This window comes from Arachis ipaensis, chromosome B7 (assembly GCF_059453495.1).
Source record: "Arachis ipaensis isolate K30076 ecotype BB chromosome B7, ASM5945349v1, whole genome shotgun sequence".
NCBI classification, from domain to species: Eukaryota; Viridiplantae; Streptophyta; class Magnoliopsida; order Fabales; family Fabaceae; genus Arachis; species Arachis ipaensis.
Window position 1 is genome coordinate 131,592,928 of NC_142442.1, and position 20,190 is coordinate 131,613,117.

The 20,190-nt window shown below is 33.8% G+C and overlaps 3 protein-coding genes across 11 annotated transcripts; 2 read left to right on the forward strand and 1 right to left on the reverse strand.

The window, feature by feature from the left end:
- Positions 1–3,235: 3,235 nt before the first annotated feature.
- On the forward strand, positions 3,236–7,404 carry SPDS3 (spermidine synthase 3). Its single transcript, XM_016307891.3, has 11 exons — positions 3,236–3,370; positions 4,497–4,717; positions 4,813–4,857; positions 5,192–5,268; positions 5,336–5,458; positions 5,730–5,834; positions 5,919–5,991; positions 6,130–6,201; positions 6,452–6,647; positions 6,737–6,866; positions 7,080–7,404. The coding sequence occupies exons 2-11, from the start codon at positions 4,528–4,530 to the stop codon at positions 7,155–7,157; spliced, it is 1,089 nt and encodes a 362-aa protein (XP_016163377.1). The 5' UTR covers positions 3,236–3,370; positions 4,497–4,527; the 3' UTR covers positions 7,158–7,404.
- Positions 7,405–7,930: 526 nt separating this feature from the next.
- On the reverse strand, positions 7,931–12,981 carry LOC107605934 (cyclic nucleotide-gated ion channel 1). Of its 3 annotated transcripts, none has more exons than XM_088493791.1 (8): positions 12,841–12,981; positions 12,415–12,504; positions 11,589–12,156; positions 11,268–11,480; positions 10,058–10,338; positions 9,387–9,498; positions 8,866–9,102; positions 7,931–8,787 (listed from the first exon to the last, which is right to left on the reverse strand). In XM_088493791.1, exons 2-8 carry the CDS (start codon positions 12,441–12,443, stop codon positions 8,086–8,088), a joined length of 2,142 nt encoding a protein of 713 aa, XP_088349917.1. In that variant the 5' UTR covers positions 12,444–12,504; positions 12,841–12,981; the 3' UTR covers positions 7,931–8,085. The 3 variants fall into 3 exon arrangements, with proteins under 3 accessions (XP_088349917.1, XP_088349918.1, XP_020961958.1); XM_088493792.1 differs by lacking the exon at positions 12,841–12,981 and adding an exon at positions 12,798–12,816; XM_021106299.2 differs by lacking the exon at positions 12,841–12,981 and having other exon boundaries at positions 12,415–12,592.
- LOC107605937 (uncharacterized) lies at positions 12,746–19,466 on the forward strand. 7 transcript variants are annotated; one of them, XM_088493794.1, is made up of 10 exons: positions 12,746–13,158; positions 14,152–14,367; positions 14,655–14,721; positions 14,879–14,907; positions 14,997–15,205; positions 15,521–15,639; positions 15,773–15,868; positions 15,942–16,017; positions 16,265–16,418; positions 18,896–19,466. In XM_088493794.1, exons 2-10 carry the CDS (start codon positions 14,161–14,163, stop codon positions 19,040–19,042), a joined length of 1,104 nt encoding a protein of 367 aa, XP_088349920.1. In that variant the 5' UTR covers positions 12,746–13,158; positions 14,152–14,160; the 3' UTR covers positions 19,043–19,466. The 7 variants fall into 7 exon arrangements, with proteins under 7 accessions (XP_088349920.1, XP_016163373.1, XP_016163371.1 ...); XM_016307887.3 differs by having other exon boundaries at positions 13,006–13,158; positions 14,143–14,367; XM_016307885.3 differs by lacking the exon at positions 12,746–13,158 and adding an exon at positions 13,800–13,991 and having other exon boundaries at positions 14,143–14,367.
- The last annotated feature ends 724 nt before the right edge of the window (positions 19,467–20,190 follow it).

Genomic DNA, 20,190 nt, shown 5'->3' on the forward strand with positions numbered 1-20,190 from the left:
TCTGTCATTGTGGTAACAAGATATTATGCATTTATCTTATCTTTATCGGTTTTCGTAAATGTTTAAACTAAAAAAATATGAAACAATTTTTAAATAATACAACTGAATCAACTCAAGAATAGACAAAATATATTAGTAAATTTTAAAAGATAACAACACTAGTCATATTACTTTGATTCAAAAAATGAATATAATACTAAAATATAAAATAATTTTAGATAGATTTTAACAAAAACAATTTTCCATAATAATGTTTTACTATAATAATAAAAAAGATAATTCAAGGACAAATTTTATCTCATATTAGGTTAAATTTGTTCAAATCAATTTTAAAATAAGATTCTAACATAAATATTTTAATTTAATCACAAATTATATATTATTCTTAATGAGTTTTGTTATATTTTGAAAATAAATAAAATTATTATTAATTAATTTTATAAATTTTTTTAACAAAAAACTATGCTTATTTTTATTTAAAAAAAATTTAAAAATATTTTATCTATTTGTGTATTATCCCGTGAACCACACCAGGAGATACACTAGTTATATAAATAATTGGAATAAATTTTTTACACTAACTTACTATTCAAATAGTTAATGATATATAAACATTTTTTTTGACATTGATAATGAATTTATTTCATTTTAAATTTTTATTCATAATTTTTTTTAATTCATATTTATTATAAGAAACTTTGGAACAAATATATAAAAAAAGTTATAAAACAGAGTGTGTTAACAAACAAAATAATTTGATAATAGACTCTTCATACTTTTTTTTTTTTTACATTAAAATGAAATAAATATTATCTTAATATATACCGGTGGAAGAAGGGGGGAAGGAGAGAGCATTTATACAATTATACTAGTAAATGATTAAATAATGACCATCACACATTTTTTGGTTTAAATTAGACTTTTTTTTTACTAATAGTTTAAACAAAATTAGATCAAATAAATACACATTTCTTATTAAAAAATAAATGTATTATTTTCAAACCGATTTTAACCCGAAAAATTACACCTATCTTAAAATCGGTTTAAGATTGAACAAGAAAATTAACTCTTAAAAACACATTTATGATCGCGATTAAAAAGAAAAAAAACACATGTCAAATAGGGTAGCATTATTATAATTAACAAAAAAAAAAAAAAGAGAGAGAAAAAAGAAAGAGAAAAAGAGGAAGCATGAGGTATCAGGTGCACATGTTTATTGTACTTTTTTTTTGCCTCTCTCATATAATGCATTTGTTCCAAATTCTATATTAAAAAAAAGTAAATAATTATTTTAATTTATGAAAGATTTAGACATTAATAAAATTAATCATAAAAAATTAAAATTAAAGTTATATTAATATAAGATAAGTTTTATTCGATAAAAGTAATCAATTGTTAAATTTTTGTTTATATTTCAGTAAATATTCCTCCTTTACCGAATTGATTCATCTATTTTTTCTTTTTGTCACTCACTCGTAGACTTTGTAATTTTTCATCTACTGTAGCCGTCACTACATTCGCAGCTGTCTCTGAATCAACCGCCGCCACCTCTCTATCAAAACTCTTGCCATCTCGTCATCTCTCCACCTTCTTCTTCAATTATATCAACTTGTTCTTCAATCGTTCATTTTCATTCAAACATTAAATCAATAATTCTAAAGTCAAAGTAACGGTACGTTTTTCTAAATCGATTCTAAAGCAAATTATTTTTTTCCATTCAAACGGAATCAACTTATCAATTTCCTCTTCTTTTTTAAATCTTTATATGGCTTAAATTGTGTTGGATCACTCCATAGTTGAGAATTTCTATTAACAATCCAAACATTTGCCAGCAAAATAGTGAAAGAGGTGGAGTTTGATGATGCAAATGATGAAACCTTCGCGGCGGGCCTGGAGAAGTGGAGATGGTGGTTGAAGAGGTGCTCGAGAAGACGAAGCAGAAGAAGAAGCCGATGAAGGTAACTGTGTTTAGGACTTTGCTTGTTCAATTCCGTCCACGACACCGCTCTCATTAATCATGATGGCGACGAGGTAACCATCGTAGAAGGTTTCACCTCTTGGAGAGCTTGTTGCCCTCAAATTTCATCCAGGACACAATCTTTTTTTTCATCATGGTTGAGTTTAGTAACGGTATGAAGATCTCCCATATCTTGACGCGAACCACGTCGGGAGTCGCTAGAGGGCTACAAGTGCTCGAGGAGGTCAAGTTGCGACGAAGGGCAACAGAGGAGGAAGAAGAAGGAAGGAAAGGAGTGTGGAGAAGGTGAGCCATTTGAAAAACCGAACAATGTAGAAAGAAATACCAATAGTGTTGAGTGTTGAACTTCTATAATCTTTCACTCCAGGTAACAAAAAGAGAGTGAATGTAAGCGAGTTTCATTGCAAAAGTTCCTGAAACTCCAATTACATATCCAAAATTATTGTTATGATTTGAATTTTGTGGTGATTGTGCTAAGATGCAATTGGAAGAGATGAGAATCGATGAGTAAATTTGGTTAGATTGTAGATTGAATAAATTACCATTTATATATATGAAAGATACAGACGCCGACAAATGTACACATATAAAATAAAACAATAATTGTAACTATGGAAATGGCATTTGTGTGCCAAAAGTACTCGGACATTGGTTACGCAATTGGTCTATTAGGATATTTTTGGCACACATAAGCCATTTTCTATGGTTATAATTGTCGTTTTATTTTTATATAGATACATTTGTCAGCATTTATATCTTTCATGGGTACAAATAGTAATTTATTCATGGTAGATTTTACACGAGAGGTGACGGTGATTATGAAAAGAGGATAACGAAAAAAGAGAAAATGAAAAAGTATTTACGAAATTATGAATAAAAATTTAATAATTAGTAATTTTTGTCAAATGAAATTATTAGATGGATATAACTTTAGTCTTAATTTTCATGGTCAGTTTTATTAGTGTCCAATATTTCATAATAAAAAATAATTATTTATTCTTTAAAAAATTAAAAAAAATTAATATAGTGATTAATTTATTAATATATTTAAGTAAGTGTCAAAGGATTAAAATCGCATTTTATATATACAACAATCTGATAAACTTTTATATAGAATTTTAATATGTGACAAATTAGTTCTCATCTCACTGAACTTGAAGATATTGTAAAAAAACTAAAAAAATTCTTTACTTTTTTTTTAATTTTTCCTTCAAAAAGAAAAAGAAAAAGAAAAAAAGCATAACACAAAAATAAAATAAAATAAAATTGAATACAATGCCGTGGCTTATAAATTAAGGACTCCATTTCCCTGCAAAAAGCAAAGCTTTAGAAGTTGGATAGAGTGGTAGTGCCAACAACTTCTTCTTTCTCTCTCACCGACACTCACGCCTGGTAACTCTTAATCCTCTCTCACTCTCATCATCATCGTTATCATTATCATCATCATCATCATCTCATCGTGTTTTTCACCCTCTCTGTTACATTTACTTTTTATTGTATTTTCCCCATTTTTGAGGGGTTTTTGCTTTACTAAGTTTCTTCCAAAGTTCTTTGCTTTTTCTTGTTCCCTTCCCTTTTGCTCATCGAAACTCTCTTCAATTTCTGAGTTTGCTTCTCTTATTTTATTTTTCTGTTTTGAGCTGCACTAAACCACTAAAACCCTAGTGTCTTTATTTATTTGTTTGATTATTGTGGTTCTGCTAAAAAGAAATAATAAAACTTTGAGGTTTTTCAAGGGTCCACTCTAAGAACATCATGCTTCTTACACTGTTCTGTCATATTCTGCAACAAGTATTTCTTTTTTCTTTCTTTCTTTTTTTAAATTCTTCGTCTTGTTTCACCATGCTTTCTGGTGAAGGTATTTTATACTACTAATAATAATATTTATAGTGTCACTAAGTGTCAAGTGGTGTGCTATGTTGCTTTTTATGATTACATGGGAAATGGGATCCACTCGAACCAGGTCCTTTAACTTATCTGAGAAATAAAATATATTTGATTTATCATGATTTCCTTGCTCTGTACATGTACTGCTTTGGTACCTGGAAGCTAGAATGAGTCATGAGTGAATGATTGATTCAGCAATAACCAAGATTTGTTGTTACTTTTGGAGACTGATATCGACCTGCAGATTCTGCTACTTTAAATTACTCAAATCAAGTTGTGATTTTGTGTCCATTTTGCTTTGAAAAGATATTGCACACCCAGAATTTCTTTAGAAACAAGATTACAAAAGTTAATAAATGTCAAAATTTTATTTATAGAAACAGAAGATAAAAATACAGGAAATTCTTTTCGGATTTGGTATAGTACATTAATGCTTATGGAGATTATTTTCCTTTGGAATTTAAACGTGAGCCTTTTTTGGTAACTGCTTGGTTTTGTAAGTAACTGAGATTGTTCTTTTCTGATTTTAAGTAAAAGAAAAAAAGGGGGGGGGGGATCTTTCTTTGGGCATGGGGTTAATCCATTATCATTTTTTTTCTGCTTGTAATATCTAGATTTGTTATTATTACAGAGACTGGAGCCAGATAAGAAAAAAATCATCTATGGAGGACGGCGCAGGAAGAGGTTTGGGATGCCAGAAGACTATGGATGGGAAGGCGAGTAACGGGAATGGTGTAGGAAAGGAAATTCCTTCCTGTTGTTTGAAGGCTTTGGCTTCATCCCCTGAGTCTGAGGCAAAGTGTCATTCCACTGTTGTTTCTGGCTGGTTCTCGGCATCTCAGACTCATTCTGGTCATTATCTGCTATTTCGTTTTGAATTCATTGTGAGAGTACATTGGACTAAAATTTTACTTTATTACTTACTTCCACTTCATCTCTTTTTTCAGGCAAGTCAAGGAAAGTTCAATATTTTAACAATCCAATGTGGCCAGGTGTGTGATACATACACTTGCATGACTATGATGTTTGATCACAATAATTACAAACTTTTGAATTTGTAATGGTGATAGTAATTCTTCTTTTGATGCTGGTCATGGTCGACCCTTACCTTTGAAAATTTATTTTCTAGAATTTTTTGGCACTAAATATTTTGGAGTCCTTTCATATATTCAATTGTTAACATGCATCATTACCTCTTGCTTTTTTGAAATTTCAATTCTTACCAAATATCCTTTTCTATGGACACATCAAAATCACTTTGTCAAGTGTGCTGCTTCATCTTTTATGCATATGAATACCGCTGACGGGTTTGGTGCCTACTTTTAGGAGAAGCTCATTCCATCAAAGTTGAGGAGATCCTCTTCAAGGAAAAGTCAGAGTACCAAGAAGTCTTGGTTTTTCAGGTTCAGCATCTTCCACATTGTTCTCTAATTTATTTTCATAAGCAATTACCTAATCTGTTTTTTGCAGTCGGCGGCATATGGGAAAGTGCTGGTGCTTGACGGGATTGTTCAGTTGACTGAGAAGGATGAATGCGCTTATCAGGAGATGATTGCTCATCTTCCCCTTTGTTCAATTGAGTCCCCCAAAAATGTGAGTCAATTTGATGCAATGTTTTTTGTGGTTGATCCCGATCTCCCAACTTATACGGTTTCTGATTTTCCCAACATAATGTATTTGTGTTTTCAGCTCCTATGTAATTTTGCAAATGCTGGCTTCATGTATAGTCACCAGTTAAAATATTTGATTTCCTTTAGTGTGTGCGTGCGCCTTTTTTTTTTGTCGCTATTTTAGTAACTTTTCCCCTTTTGTTTTGTTTTGTTTTTATAATTTGCTAAAAATGGTTTTTGTGATGTTGTTTCAGGTTTTAGTTGTTGGTGGAGGAGATGGTGGGGTTCTAAGAGAAGTATCCCGCCACAGCTCTGTTGAACACATTGATATTTGTGAGATAGATAAGATGGTTATTGATGTAAGTAATAGCATAACTGAAATCATTTTTATGTACACTATATTTTGTTGATAAGAACAACTTCTTGCAATTGTTATCTTGCAGGTATCTAGGAAGTATTTTCCGGAGTTAGCCATTGGGTTTGAAGATCCTCGAGTACACCTGCATGTTGGTGATGGTATGCATAGTTCTATTTTCAAATATTCTTTTGTTATCACTCTTTTTGGAGTTTCCAATTCTATGGATGTATATTCATTGATCGAAGACTATACAGTTGCATAAAAACCTTTATTTGACATCTTTCACCTTTTGGCAGCTGTTGATTTTCTTAAACGTGCTCCTGAAGGAAAGTATGATGCCATCATTGTTGATTCCTCGGACCCTGTCGGTATGTCATTCTTTGAACAATATATTTCATTAAACATTCTAGTCAACAATGAATACAAGATTCGTCATTAAGGGATGAAACTTAGTGTTTTTGAGGTGTTCTATTTTAAACGCTGTTTTCACAAATTTCGTGCTACACGCTTTTTTAATTGTTGATCAGCTGTTAGTTGAAATCGATCCACTAATTTTAAAGTAATTAGTGGTATGGTAATTACATATTAAGGTTTTGATGATCAACCATGGTTATGTAGGTCCTGCTCAGGAACTTGTAGAGAAACCATTTTTTGATACAATAGCTAAAGCTTTAAGGCCTGGTGGAGTTCTTTGTAATATGGCTGAAAGCATGTGGCTTCATACACACCTTATTCAAGACATGATTTCCATTTGTCAAGAAACATTCAAAGGTTCTGTACACTATGCATGGGCAAGTGTTCCAACATATCCAAGGTATTCTACTTTCCACACTTTAATTAGCCATAAATTTGCATTCTTCTCTAATTTGAGCTTCTTCTAATACCTTTGTTGTTGGCATGTAGTGGCGTTATAGGCTTTCTTCTGTGCTCGACAAAGGGGCCTCCTGTTGATTTTGTGAAGCCCATCAACCCCATCGAAAAGATAAAAGGTGCTGATAAGCATGGAAGAGAACTTCGGTTCTATAACTCACAGGTGAGCATAGTAGCTAGAATCTCGATTAAATTATTAAAATCTTTCGATATTACGATTTTAAACGTGTCAACTGATTTTACATAATTTCTACTAGCTCGGACGATTCTACAATTTAAAAATCTTGTTATGCTTTTCATGTGAGATAGTGCTGTTTTGTGAGATGGGAGTCCAACATATTTGCAACATTATACACCTCTTTCTGTTGTTGTGCAGATGCATTCAGCTGCTTTTGCATTGCCCACATTTCTGAAGAGGGAGGTGAGCTTGCTGCGAGATAAGCTTGATCAGTAAACAAGGCATGTTTGTGTGTTGTAGCCTCTCCAAAAATCTTGGTTAAAAATTGTTGAGATTATTTGTGTTGTTAAGACCAAATTCTGTATATGGAGATTGACTCTTATGTTAAAATCTGGCAATTTTAGGTTGCTTTGTCTTTGTTGTTTACTTACTCTTTTTGGTTTTATGCTTGTAAGCGTGTTTACATGCGTTACATATATATATATAAAATTATGATGTGGTAATAATAATTTGCCGATGCAAATGTGAATTTCTAGAAACCTGTTATTGTAACTATAAATTGATTCCTTATTAATTTAGAGAATAATTTTAAAAAATTAAACAGAAAAAGATTACGAGTGGTAATATTATTTACTTGATCTTTCTGTTATCTCTGATTTAGGAAAAGCCATGATAAACTATCAAATATTAATACCTTAATAGTGTTTCTTTATCTTTTCTTTTCTTTTCTTCGTGCCTTTTAAGATCTCAACTCTGGGTTTATTTGGTAATTGAATCATGACAAAAATATAGATAATCTCTATAGATAATAATGATAGGGACTTAATGGCGAAGAAAAAAATCACAGGTCAGTCAAATACTAATATTTTCTCTACGAGACTCCAACTTAAGACCTTGTCTTATGTTTTCTTTTTTTGACTGAAGGATATTGTTACATATTCATCTATACGAAGAAATAAAATAAGATAAAATGAGAAGAAAAAACAACTCCGAACACCACTTCGACATTTGCTTTTTTTCTAATACTCCTCCCAAGTCCCAATCTAACATTCACTACAATCGGAAACTTTATATATATAATTTATTTTATATTATATATGTATATATATGTACAACATATTTTACAGACATGTTATATCTTACACTTGACTAAAGAAAAAAATGAAAAATGAAAATAAGTTCCTCTTGCAAATGTGTAACATGCTCAATTTCTCTCTTCAGCAGTAAAATCTGGTTCAGCAGGCTTCTGAAGCAGCATGGGCGGTAATCTCTCTGGCACCCGGCTCTTCCTAGTACCATTTCTACGAATAGCTCTAAGAGCATTCGCTGCGAATCTAGATGCATATATTGTGGCGCCAAGACTCGGTGAGCTACCACCAGCCTTGGCCAATGCATCTTGCAGCCTATTCTCGTCTTCCCTAAGACTCTCTTCCAGCTTCCGTTTGCTGTAACGCCTCCACGCCGCTTGTATGAAACAAGCAGCCCAAGTGCGCCATTGCTGCGAGTAGAACCTGAAAGTGTGGCGAAGCTGCTTGCTGTGAAGTCGCCGGAATTGAGATGCAACGAACTTCAAGTCGTCGGCCTTTAGAGCGAATGCTTCCACCTCTGAAAGAGTTTGGACGGTCCTAGTTGAGGTGGGAAGATTGGATGAGGGATTAGGATCTAGTGCCCATGTGAGGAGCTCTTCTCCACAGAAGTCTCCGGCCTTTAGATATTCCGAGTTAAAGAAACCTGTTCTCCCACCATTTGTTGTCACAGTCAATAGCTTTCCTCGCATTATGAAGAGCATCTCGTCAACCGGATCTCCTTCGCGGACAATGCAGCTTTCTTCTGTGTACAGCACTGGCTTGAGACGGTCACACATTGCATCTAAAAGTTGCTCATCCATTTTCTCAAACATTGGCACCTTCAAAAAAGTTCATGCTAAATTAGAATATTATATGGGAAGTGCATGACTGACTACATTTTCATTTTCCAAGCTTACTCTCATCAGCAAAGCCAAGCAAAGATGACGTTTAATGTCCCTTCTTAAATCCTTGGGAAGATCGCGGATCAAATTGTCTTCATCAACACCTCTGGTTTCTTGCCATTTGTACTGTTCGTGTCGTCTGATTCTCTCTCTCAGGCTGTCGGGGAGTAAGCGATGAGACATCCACTGTTCTGCATCTCTCCTTTTCACTCTCATCTCCTCCAACCTGGTTGTTGTTGATTGCAGATATGTCTGTTTAAGGAAAAGTATCCTTGGTGAATTAAAACTATTTAACATGTAGAAATGTGCAATATGATGACCAATATTTTTAGTGACCTAATAGCACCTATTTTCTGAGAGAAGTATCCGATAGGGAAAATCGAAGTTCAACTAGCAGTAGAAGACTCCATTACACAAAAAAGGGATAGAACTCGAGGGAAATATGGTTCTTGAAATCAAGAGTTATTCCAAAATCAATAAATCATCATTGTCAGTATTGTTAAATCATTAAAATACAAAATATATTTGGTACTAACCTGCATATTTCCGATGAGAAATGAAAACAGTACCAAACCAGCAATAGAAATGAAGATTGCAAAGCAGATCTCCCATACATAGGTACTCGTTTTCAAGTTCTGCCCAAGAGAACTGCAAAAAAGAAATCCAGCTTAACTTAGTAAAACTATGCTCAATATTTACATCTATATCAAGGCATTAAACATGTCCAAAACAAAGCCAAAACCAATTTCCACTCTGCAGCACCAAATCAGACTAACATCATCCCCATGCTTCAGATTATCCAATATTTGTCATTGAAAATTATCTCCAGTTTGAGACAGAATCAGACATGGCAAACCAATCCATTATATCTACAATCGTTACATGCCTAACCGCCCACAAAAACCTGAATTTGACACAAACATGCACCTGGGTATGCATACACTAATTTTAACGGAGGATGCTTTTGAGCGAAGGAGTCAGTGAACGAAGCAACAATATTAATAAACAATTTGTAAATTATAAGAAAAGCATACAGAGAGCTGGTGCAGCTACAAGTTGCTTTCATAACACTCATAGTTGATATCAAGTTAATCTGGTCATATCCAAATCAAATCATACAGACAATTGAACACAGTACAGTTACTTCATAACTAAAATAGTTAATAGCAGTATAGCACATACTGACAATAGAAACACTACAACATACCTCAAATTCTGAAGGCCCCACCAAAAACAATAAAAGAATTTCTGTGGGAAATCTTCTGACGCCACAACGCCAGATTGAAGGGCATCAAGGAATATTCCAAAATCGAAGAGTGTTGTATTTGGCTGCTGTATCGGGCAAGAATTATTTAATAATGTCGAGATTGAGCCCCGATAATCATCACAGTATATTTCTGCCTTGTTACACTTGGTTCTTCGACAGGCATTTTGCCAGCATGTGGTTTCTCTTTCTATAGAAAACAAGTACCAAAAGGCACCAAGAACCTAGAGCAACAAGTAAACTCAGAAATCAGAAGATATGCCAATGATATTATTTTCAACTTTTATAAATAAGATCATTTTCCGTAAAGATACCAAACATCAGTCACATCTACTCTAGATATGCTACATATTAACCAAAATATATTGATTTTAGGCTGAGGATTCGGGAAAAAAAAAAAAAAAACAGAATCCACAAAGACTTTAACAAGGATGGATGAGAGGCATGGCATGAACAATACAAAAGAATTTCTTAGGTCAGTTAGGTGTCACATAACATCTAACACAACGTCCAAGATGTACATGTGTGTCCAACCATGTGTCTACTCTGTCCACTAAGGCATGGCTCTGACTAAGTGTGCTCTGTTATGATTTTCACAAGCTTTTCGTTACAAAAAATTATCCAAATTGACATATAGAGACAGGTGCAAGAGAATTTTTTACACTCATCTATACATGATTAGGAAACATGACCTTGAATGATTGACAAGGAACTTCGCGAATCAACATGTCTAAACTTAAGGCATATAATTTATAAGTTAATTGCACTATACATCCTTTGAACTTTAGGTTGCGCAAATTATTTGCCATCCTAAACTTTGTTAAAAATTGATGGAAAACTAGCTGATGCGACCAATTTTGTGCAGTTGGGAAAGTTTAGGGCATAAAATGCCATCATCCCTAATTCATATGCACACTCTTGCAATATATTAGGCAGACAGATGTATTGGATCTGCACCCAAATATAACAAGGCAACAAATGTTTTCCCCTATCGGTCTAGAGCTTCGGATAATTAACAGAACATTTAAATCCTTCTAATATTTGCACAAACTCTACACCACAGATCCATATAGTAGAGAACAATAAGTAAACAAAATTTTTTAAAAAAATAATAAAACAGGAAAAAGAAAAAGAAAATGCAGCATGAACTTACATGACTTGCGAGCATGTAAAGAAACAGATTAAATGCAGCTCCAGCCCAAGCTGTTTCAGTTAGAATGCCAGAGCTCCTTGTAACCTCTTTATATAATGGAATTATTCTCAAGAACCGTGGCACATATTGGAAGAAGACCACAAACTTCAGCAAGTTTTTTGTATTCAATGATTCAAACCCTTTCATCTTTGGAATGATAATTAGGATCACCACCTAGGAATATTTAAGCAAGTGGCAAATCAAAATAAATTTCGCCTAAAAGGATATACAGAAGATGAAAGTCAAAATAGTCAAACAATAAAAGACTTTCATTTTCTTTACCTGTGGGAGGGGAAGAACGGCAAGAATGTCAACTAGGAAGTATGATGACAGATACCTCATAGCTATTGCCCAAGAATCTTCAACTAAAACCCCTCTTCCAAAGACTCGGGAAGAGGGAGCAATGAATCCGGTACGAAATTGGAAAATTATGTGGATTATATAAAAAATATCAGAGAAAGATCTCAAAACTGTTGCTGTAATTTCCATTTTTTTGTCCAGTGAAAGACATTTCCTGTCATCATCGATCACGGGGACATAGAAGAACAAAGGATCCAGTGATACAGCAATAAGGCAAGACAATACAAATATCTTGTTCCATCTTTGAAGGAAAGGGCCTTGCGGATCAAGGATTTTCTTTCTAGAACTGAAACTCTTAGCAAGAACATTGTTATAGGGCAAAGATTTGAAGGATTTCCTAATTCTCTTTATCCTTTCCGAACTAGACTCAAAGCCCCTTTGAAACTTCTTTGAAACCGAACCAAATGTGGCTCTGATTCTCCCCGATCGTGTTCCATTAAGTGTGGGATAGTTGCTCTCGGAACTCTTCTCCGAGCTCCAATCCTGAAATCTAAACATCACATGAACAATACACCTCAGTTGATCATTAATCTTCCACTGAACAAAACAATTTCATGGACTATGAAAGAGTACAGTTGAACCTTATATGTGAAGTTATTAAAGCATTTTTGTATTAATTGGTACATTAAGAGAGCAGTAAAAAATAGAACAGAACAAAACCTTGCTTTCAATTACAGCTAAAATGTCAATACCATCATAAATTCATTGTAAATAAACGCATGCACCATTAGAGACAGTTGATACTGACCTAACAAACTTGTCTTGCTGAAAATTCATAGCTGCTGCCTAGAGAGTTAGTATATGTTGTTCATGAAGATCAAAACTTCAGCGACTACTCCTGAAACAGTAGGATTGGATAGAGAGTGGTCCACAGTAATATCAATAGGGGGAAAAAGCGGAAAACAAAATCAGTGCACAGAATAACAAGTTTGAGAAAATGAATCAAAATCAAATTTTTGGAGTTGTTTGGTGATCACACAACGAAAACAGCTGTCATGTGTGTATGTACAGTTGTTTCCCAAATAAATTTGTCAGCGCATACATAATCATTAAATAGAATGTGTTTCAGAATCAAAGGCAAAATAAATAAATAAATAAAACAGATAAAGTACTCAAGGCAAAGGGAAATACTAGAGAATGTAACTATGGAAGGAAAGGAAGTCAAAGTGAGAACCTGAAGAAGAAGAAGAAGAAGAAGAAGAAGAAGAGATAGGGTTATGAGTTGATTGATGATGATTCATGAGAAGGTTCTCGGAAAGGGTGGTGGTGTAGTTGTGAATGTGAAGAAGGGATGACAAAGTCTTCTCTGTCGCGGGCCCCACTCCTGCAACTGGTTTCCACTTTTTTCCATTCAACGTTTTTCAAGTGCCTGCCTTCTTTTATTGGCTTACCGTTACCGTTACCGTTACCGTTACAGTTACAGTTACAGACTTACAGTTAGATATCCCATCCTAACACCGCCACTCCCAGCTTACACTCTTCCACTGTCCAGGTATCTCCAAATCTATCCTTCTGGATAATTGCATATTTTGAGATAGATTTTATAAGAAATGATGTAAAGTTTGATGAGTAAATTAAACTTTAAAACATTGACAAATTTAATCACGGATAAATGAAACTAGTTCTATATTTATGATAGTTTCTATGTAACAAAAATACTTAAATTGTTAATTTTATTTATATGCAAAATTTGTTAATATTTCAGACTTTTATATATAGAAATGATATTTTTTATTTTTTATGAGTAAACAATTAGTTTTGTTTATTCTTTTAAATTTTTATGAATAGAAATAATAATTTACTCAAGTTTAAAATTTTAATGTATTTTAATGTATTTAATAACATAAAAATTCTTATTAATAATAATTTTAATATGTACTTTAAGATATATTATAATTAAATTCATATTTTTTTATCTAAGATAGTTAAATTTCATTAATACTTAAATGAAATTAGTCAAATTACAAAAGTTTCATAGGGACAAAATAATAAAAATTTCGTATTTTTAGTACTTAAAATTCTTTTTAATCATTTTAAAATTTATTGAAATACAATATTATATCTTTAAAAATTTTAAATATTCTGGAAAAAAAAAATTCTCCTTAAAATATTCCATTCGAACATAGTCTTAATAGTTTGTTTGGTTGGCTAGAAAATCGATGAAAAGAAAAAGAAGGGAGAAAAAAGAAAATTGAGTAAAACAATATGTGATTCCTTTTGTTTAGTTTATAGAAAGAAAATAGTGACAGCAGAAAAATTATGAGCGTGGGTTCGATATAAACATCATCTTTTCATCCAAGTCATAAAAATGGAGAATAAACAAGGGTAAAATTATCAATTTTTATATTTTTCATAACTATCCACCCTTTGGATCACTTATTAAATCCACAACTATAATTATGTCATGTTCGTTGTGTTCTCTTCCAATCTTACACAGCCATGTATAATAGTAACACGCTTTTTTGTTGTCTGAAAGGAATCACAGAACTTGGCCATGATTTCGTTGGTGAAGGAGCTATGGAGAACCCTCCTCTTCGTTTTCTCAATCCAATTCTGGAGAATGGGGTTGCTTTGGACATTTTCCATTGTCTTTTCTCATTACCAATTAATCAAAGATTTCCTCTGTTCCCAAAGACCTAAATCATATTACAGATGTTCTCCTTGTGTAGTCCCTGTTAGGCCCGTTGCTGTTGTCACAGGTGTAAGTTTTCTTCTATTTGGCTTCAAAATCAAAACTTGAGTATGTTATGCTGATTTTGGAGTTAATTTTTTTTATATCTGATCATACATGATTGGATGTATGTTACAATGCATAAAAGTTAATTTATATTTTTATTGGATTTATCTTTTCTAAAGTTTTGGTTCATGAAGAATCATGCATCTTATGTGTTTGATGATATGTCCCATTGCATTTAAAGTACATGCCATAGTCTTTGGTTATGGAAATTTTGTTATATTATATGATTTGGGTTTCTTTTGTCGTTGTAGGCAACATCTGGCCTGGGATTTTATACTGCTTATGAACTTTCCAAAGAAGGATATGTTGTTGTGCTTGGTAATTGTTTATGCTTATGTCTTTCTCAATCCCCTCTTATTGTTATTATTTTGGGTTTTTGTTAATCATGCCAGAAATAGATTGCGTTGCGGCTAAACAAATAGCTTGTAATCCTAGTCTATGCAATGCATGCTTAAGATTCTAGTTGTGAATGCAGTTGGGCGATCGCAGCAGTTGTTGCTTGAGGTACCTTTTTTTGTACACATTTTGAGATCATGGTGATGATTTCCAATCTCCCTCTTCGTAAATTTCTGATGGGTGTTCTTGTTTGATAGGCGGAAAGAAAGATCAAAGATTGGAATAGAAATGCGCACCTCAAAGCTTTTCAGGTAGACCTGTCATCAGTTGAGTCAATAATAATGTTCAGAAAGTCCTTGCAGCAATGGCTGTCGGATTCTGATTTGCACAGCTCAATACAACTATTGATAAACTCTGCTGGAATACTTGCAACTTCACCTAGAATCACAGCTGATGGATATGATCAGTAATAAACACTCCTCTCTCTTTTTTTATCTCCCCTAACATTCGCTCATAGTATTAATTAGATTTTAGATTAGTTATCGAATGTAAAAGCCTCTTGAGGCAATGTTTGTAATGTATGATCAACATGAACTTTGTGCTACCGAAACAAGGGAAAGACGCATGAAAGTGTTGCAAAAATGAATTTATTTTCTGGGTGTCCTTGATTGAGAATAAATAGCTGTTTTGTACCAACACATTACACATTTGTCTGGCATCTTAGTTTCATAATTAATAGTGATTTTTAAAATCGATGAATGATTCACACCCTTCCTCTCAGGATGATCGGTACAAATTACATTGGTGCATTTGTTTTGACAAACCTTTTGTTACCACTTCTCGAAAGCAGTAATGTATCTTCCAGAATTGTGAATGTCACATCCTTTACTCATCGAAATGGTATGTGTAATTATTATAATCATTACTTTTTTGGTCTATATTTTTGTTTGGTGACTATGTTGCATGAGTTCGAATCTTCTCAATTAGATCACAGTGCTTCTCCTACAAACCCTGCTTAGGCACTGTTTTTCAGTTACTGATATGCAGGTTGATGATCGAACTGTATCTGGGAAAAGATTTTTGAGTTATATGCAATATCCATATGCAAACATCTATGAGTATTCTAAATGTAAGCTATATTTGATGAATTTATACAGTATGTCTTTAGACCTAATTCCTAACTAGCATATAATTTGTTGAAGTATGCCTTCTCCTCTTCACCTTTGAGCTTCATCGACAGCTTCGCTTGAGGGAAAAATCTCACCAGATCTTTGTTGCGTATGTAGTTACAAATCTTCTTACTTACGTTACCCTTTTTAGTCATATTTTCTAGTGCTATATGAAAATGTTGTTCCCAAGTGCTATGTTGTACTTTTCTTCTGTTTTGCCATTTACTTCTCCAGCTTTCATGATTAAATTAGAAAAATTAATTATTTGTGTTAAAAGTCTTGTGTTTAAGCTTCATTATTGTTAACCTTGGGTTCTACTTCACTTTAACATTCAGTTTCTGTAATGTTGACATTAGTGCTGCAGATCCTGGAGTTGTACAAACGAATATTTTGAGAGAAGTTCCATCTCTCCTTTCCTTGTTGGCCCACTTTGTACTGAAGCATTTGGGCCTCTTGCAATCCCCTGAATATGGGGTCAGTTCCATAATTGATGCTGCCCTTGCACCTCCAGTAAGTACTCTTTTCATGGTACTAAGTAGGTTTCTTTCATTTTCTTTTTTTTTTTTCTTTTTTTTTTTTTTTCATTCTACATACAACAACAACAACAACAACAACAAAGCCTTTGTCCCACTAGGTGGAGTCGGCTACATGAATCAAATGGCGCTATTGAGCTCTAGCATGTATCATGTCTAAAAAAAGACCGTTTACATTTAGATCTCGTTTGACCACCTCATGGATGGTCTTCTTAGTTCTTCCTCTGTTTTTCACCATTTGTCCATCTTCCATCTCATCCACCTCCTGACTGGGTGCTTTGTCGGTCTTCTTCTCACATGTCCAAACCACGTGAGACGTGATTCTACCATCTTTTCCACAATAGGTGCTACTCCAACTCTCTCTCTCTTATATCATCGTTCTTTATTCTATCCAATCGCGTATGACCACTCATCCATCTCAACATCTTCATCTCTGCCACATTTAGCTTATGTTCGTGCTCCCCTTTAGCCGCCCAACACTCTGTACTATAAAGCATAGCCGGTCTGATAGCAGTGCGATATAATTTATCTTTAAATTTTAAAGGCACTTTTTTGTCACATATAAACCAGACGCACTCCGTCATTTTGACCAATCTGCTAGGATTCTATGATTTACATCCTGTTCAATCTCTCCATTATCCTGTATAATGCACCCAAGATATTTAAAACTTTTAACTTTTCGTAGGATGTTTTCTCTAATCTTCACCTCGTATTAGGGTTTTCCCTTTGACGGCCAAGCTTACATTCCATATATTCCGTTTTACTACGGTTTATGCGCAAACTATACACTTCTAGAGCTTCTCTCCATAAATCCAACTTCTTATTTAGGTCTTTCCTTGACTTTTCCACAAGAACGATATCCTCGGCAAAAAGCATGCACCATGACACAGGCTCTTGAATATGCTCTGTGAGTACTTCCAAGATTAATGTGAAAAGGTATGGATTTAAGGATAATCTCTGATGTAATCTTATACAAATAGGAAATTCCTCTGTCATACCACATTGAGTCTTTACACTAATTGTAGTCTCATCATACATGTCTTTAATTGCACGAATATATGCGATCCTTACTCTCTTCTTTTCCAAAACCTTCCATAGGACCTCCCTTGGCACCCTATCCTACGCTTTTTCCAAATCAATAAACACCATATGTAGATCCATTTTTATTACTACGATACATCTTCATCATCCTTCTTAACAAGTATATTGTTTCAATGGTGGATCTGTCTGGCATAAAATAAAATTGGTTCTCTGTTATTTGTGTCTCTTGTCTCGGCCTCTGTTCTATCACACTTTTTCATAACTTCATGGTATGCCTCATGAGTTTGATCTCTCTATAGTTTTCGCAACTTTGTATATATCCTTTATTCTTGTATATAGGTACTAAGGTGTTCTTTCTCCACTCATCTGACATTTTCTTTGACCTTAAAATTTCATTAAAAAACTTGGTTAACCAACTGATGCTTTTCTCTCCAAGGCCCTTCCAAGTTTTAATCGGGATATTATCGAGTCCTACTGCCCTGTCATTTTTCATCCGCTTTAGAGCCTCTTTTACCTCGAAGTCTCTAATTCTTCGATAGTAGTCGAAGTTTTGATCTTTTTCCCTCGTGCATAACCGACCAAGGCTCGGAAGAGTCTTCTGTCCTTCATTAAATAACTCGTAGAAGTAGCTCTTCCACCTTTTATTGATCTTTTCCTGTTGAGCCAACACCTCTCTATTTTTGTCCTTTATATACTTAATCTTATCCAAGTTTCTCGTTCTTCTTTCATGACTCTTTGTGATTCTGTATATACCTTTTTCTCCTTTCTTCGTACCTAAAGACTGGTAGAGACCCTCATATGTTCTTGTTCTTGCTTCACTTACAGCCACTTTTGTCTTTTTCTTAGCCGTCTTATATTTTTCTTCATTATCTGCATTGCGGCACAAAGACCGCTCCTTAAAGCACTTCCTTTTTGTCTTTATCTTTTCTTGTACACTCGCATTCCACCACTAGGATTCCTTGTCTCTTGGTCTTGTCCCTCTAGATTCACCAAAATTTTTTTTTGCTGTTTTTCTAATAATTTCTGCCATCTCCTTCCACATCTCCTCCGCGGTTCCATCTTCATCCCACTTTGCCTCTTCTCCTACCCGTCTTAGAAAGCTTCTTTGTTCCTCACCTTTCATCCGCCACCACCTCGTCCTTGAGTTCTTTGTATGATGTCTTTTCCTCAACTTTTTCCGTTCCACATCAACTCTGAAAATAAGCAGAAATTTTCTCATAAAGTAGGAAACTAATACGAAGGTTCATGACAAAGAATTGAAAGATTTTGTTCTTTTTGTTGTGTTAATTTATACTGCAGTTTGCACTTGTATGCATACCTGCATACATGTGACACTTTTCTTGTATTGCATGTGATCATTTATTATAATCATGTATAAATTACGGAATATAGTTAGCTTAATATTGATTTCAGGGAACTTCTGGAGCTTACTTCTTTGGGGGAATAGGTAGGACTATTGAACCTTCAATACTTTCAAGAGATGCTGGTTTAGCACTTAAGCTCTGGGAAACTACAAGTAATCTGCTATCGACGACCCCTTTTGGCGCTGAAGACGATTAACCAGATGTTAGCATTGGATCATGTGTTAAGACGTATAACAAAGTGCAGATGTGGCACTTGCCTGATGTAGATTGATAACCCGTTCTTCGAATGAAGTTCTGTGGTTTTTGGCTCTTGGAAGCTACCACCATTATTCCTGATGTGGTAGTATAGTCCTTTAAATGTGTCTAGCCACTAACACAATGTTAGTATTCAGTTTTTAATTTATCAGATTGAATGTGAGACACTTTTTTTTTGACAGTCTTGCACCCTATATTTATAGTTCATTTTCAATGTGACTTTGTATTTTGCATGGCATCTCATAGGTCTGCTACAACAATATAGCATACTTGTCGCACTATCACATGTAATGTAATTATTTGAGGACTATGCCAGCAAAGAAACTTAAAGGAACAACTAATAATGCAATTAGATCTTTTATTTATACCATTTTGCTTGTGACACATCATTTAATAAGTTAGTTCACATATTGATGATATATCAAATTTGCAACAAAAGAAAAGGCACCACCAAAAGAGTTAGGATTTTCTAAAACCTCTGTCGTTGCATGTATCATATAGTAACAAGGACCACAGAAAACCTCTGTGAAAACGGAGGACCTCAACCTCCTTGGGTGAACCCTTTAGGCTTTAGTATTTAATGTGGAATGTCTGTTACACATATTCAATGTTTATGATCAACTGTCATTGAATGGAAGATGCTTTTTACTTACAGCAATTTTTAAAGAATACTCATTTTATACAATGATTGATGGAAAAATATTGGATCTACAATCTACTCATTTTTCAAGTCACATTGCTCTTTGCTCAAATAATTATCTTTACTTTGGATTCACATTCAATTCTTCAGGAACTAAAATATGCTCAGAGATATCTAACATTTTTCATGGTTGACTACTCTGTACTTATTTAAGAATTGTGGGAGCCTAAAAATGGTGTAGTCCCATACTCTTCTAAAAGGTCAAATTATAAGTGTAATGGCTTGGTTTTGATCTTACAAGAATAAAGTTTATTGCATTGCCTTAAAAAAAAATACAATTTCCTTACTTGACAACATTTTGTTTAAGAGAAGATAATTTAAAAAAGTGGTAGATGGACAAAAATTTTAGGGAGAAAAAAAAAATTGAAATTAAAATTCCTTTAGCATAT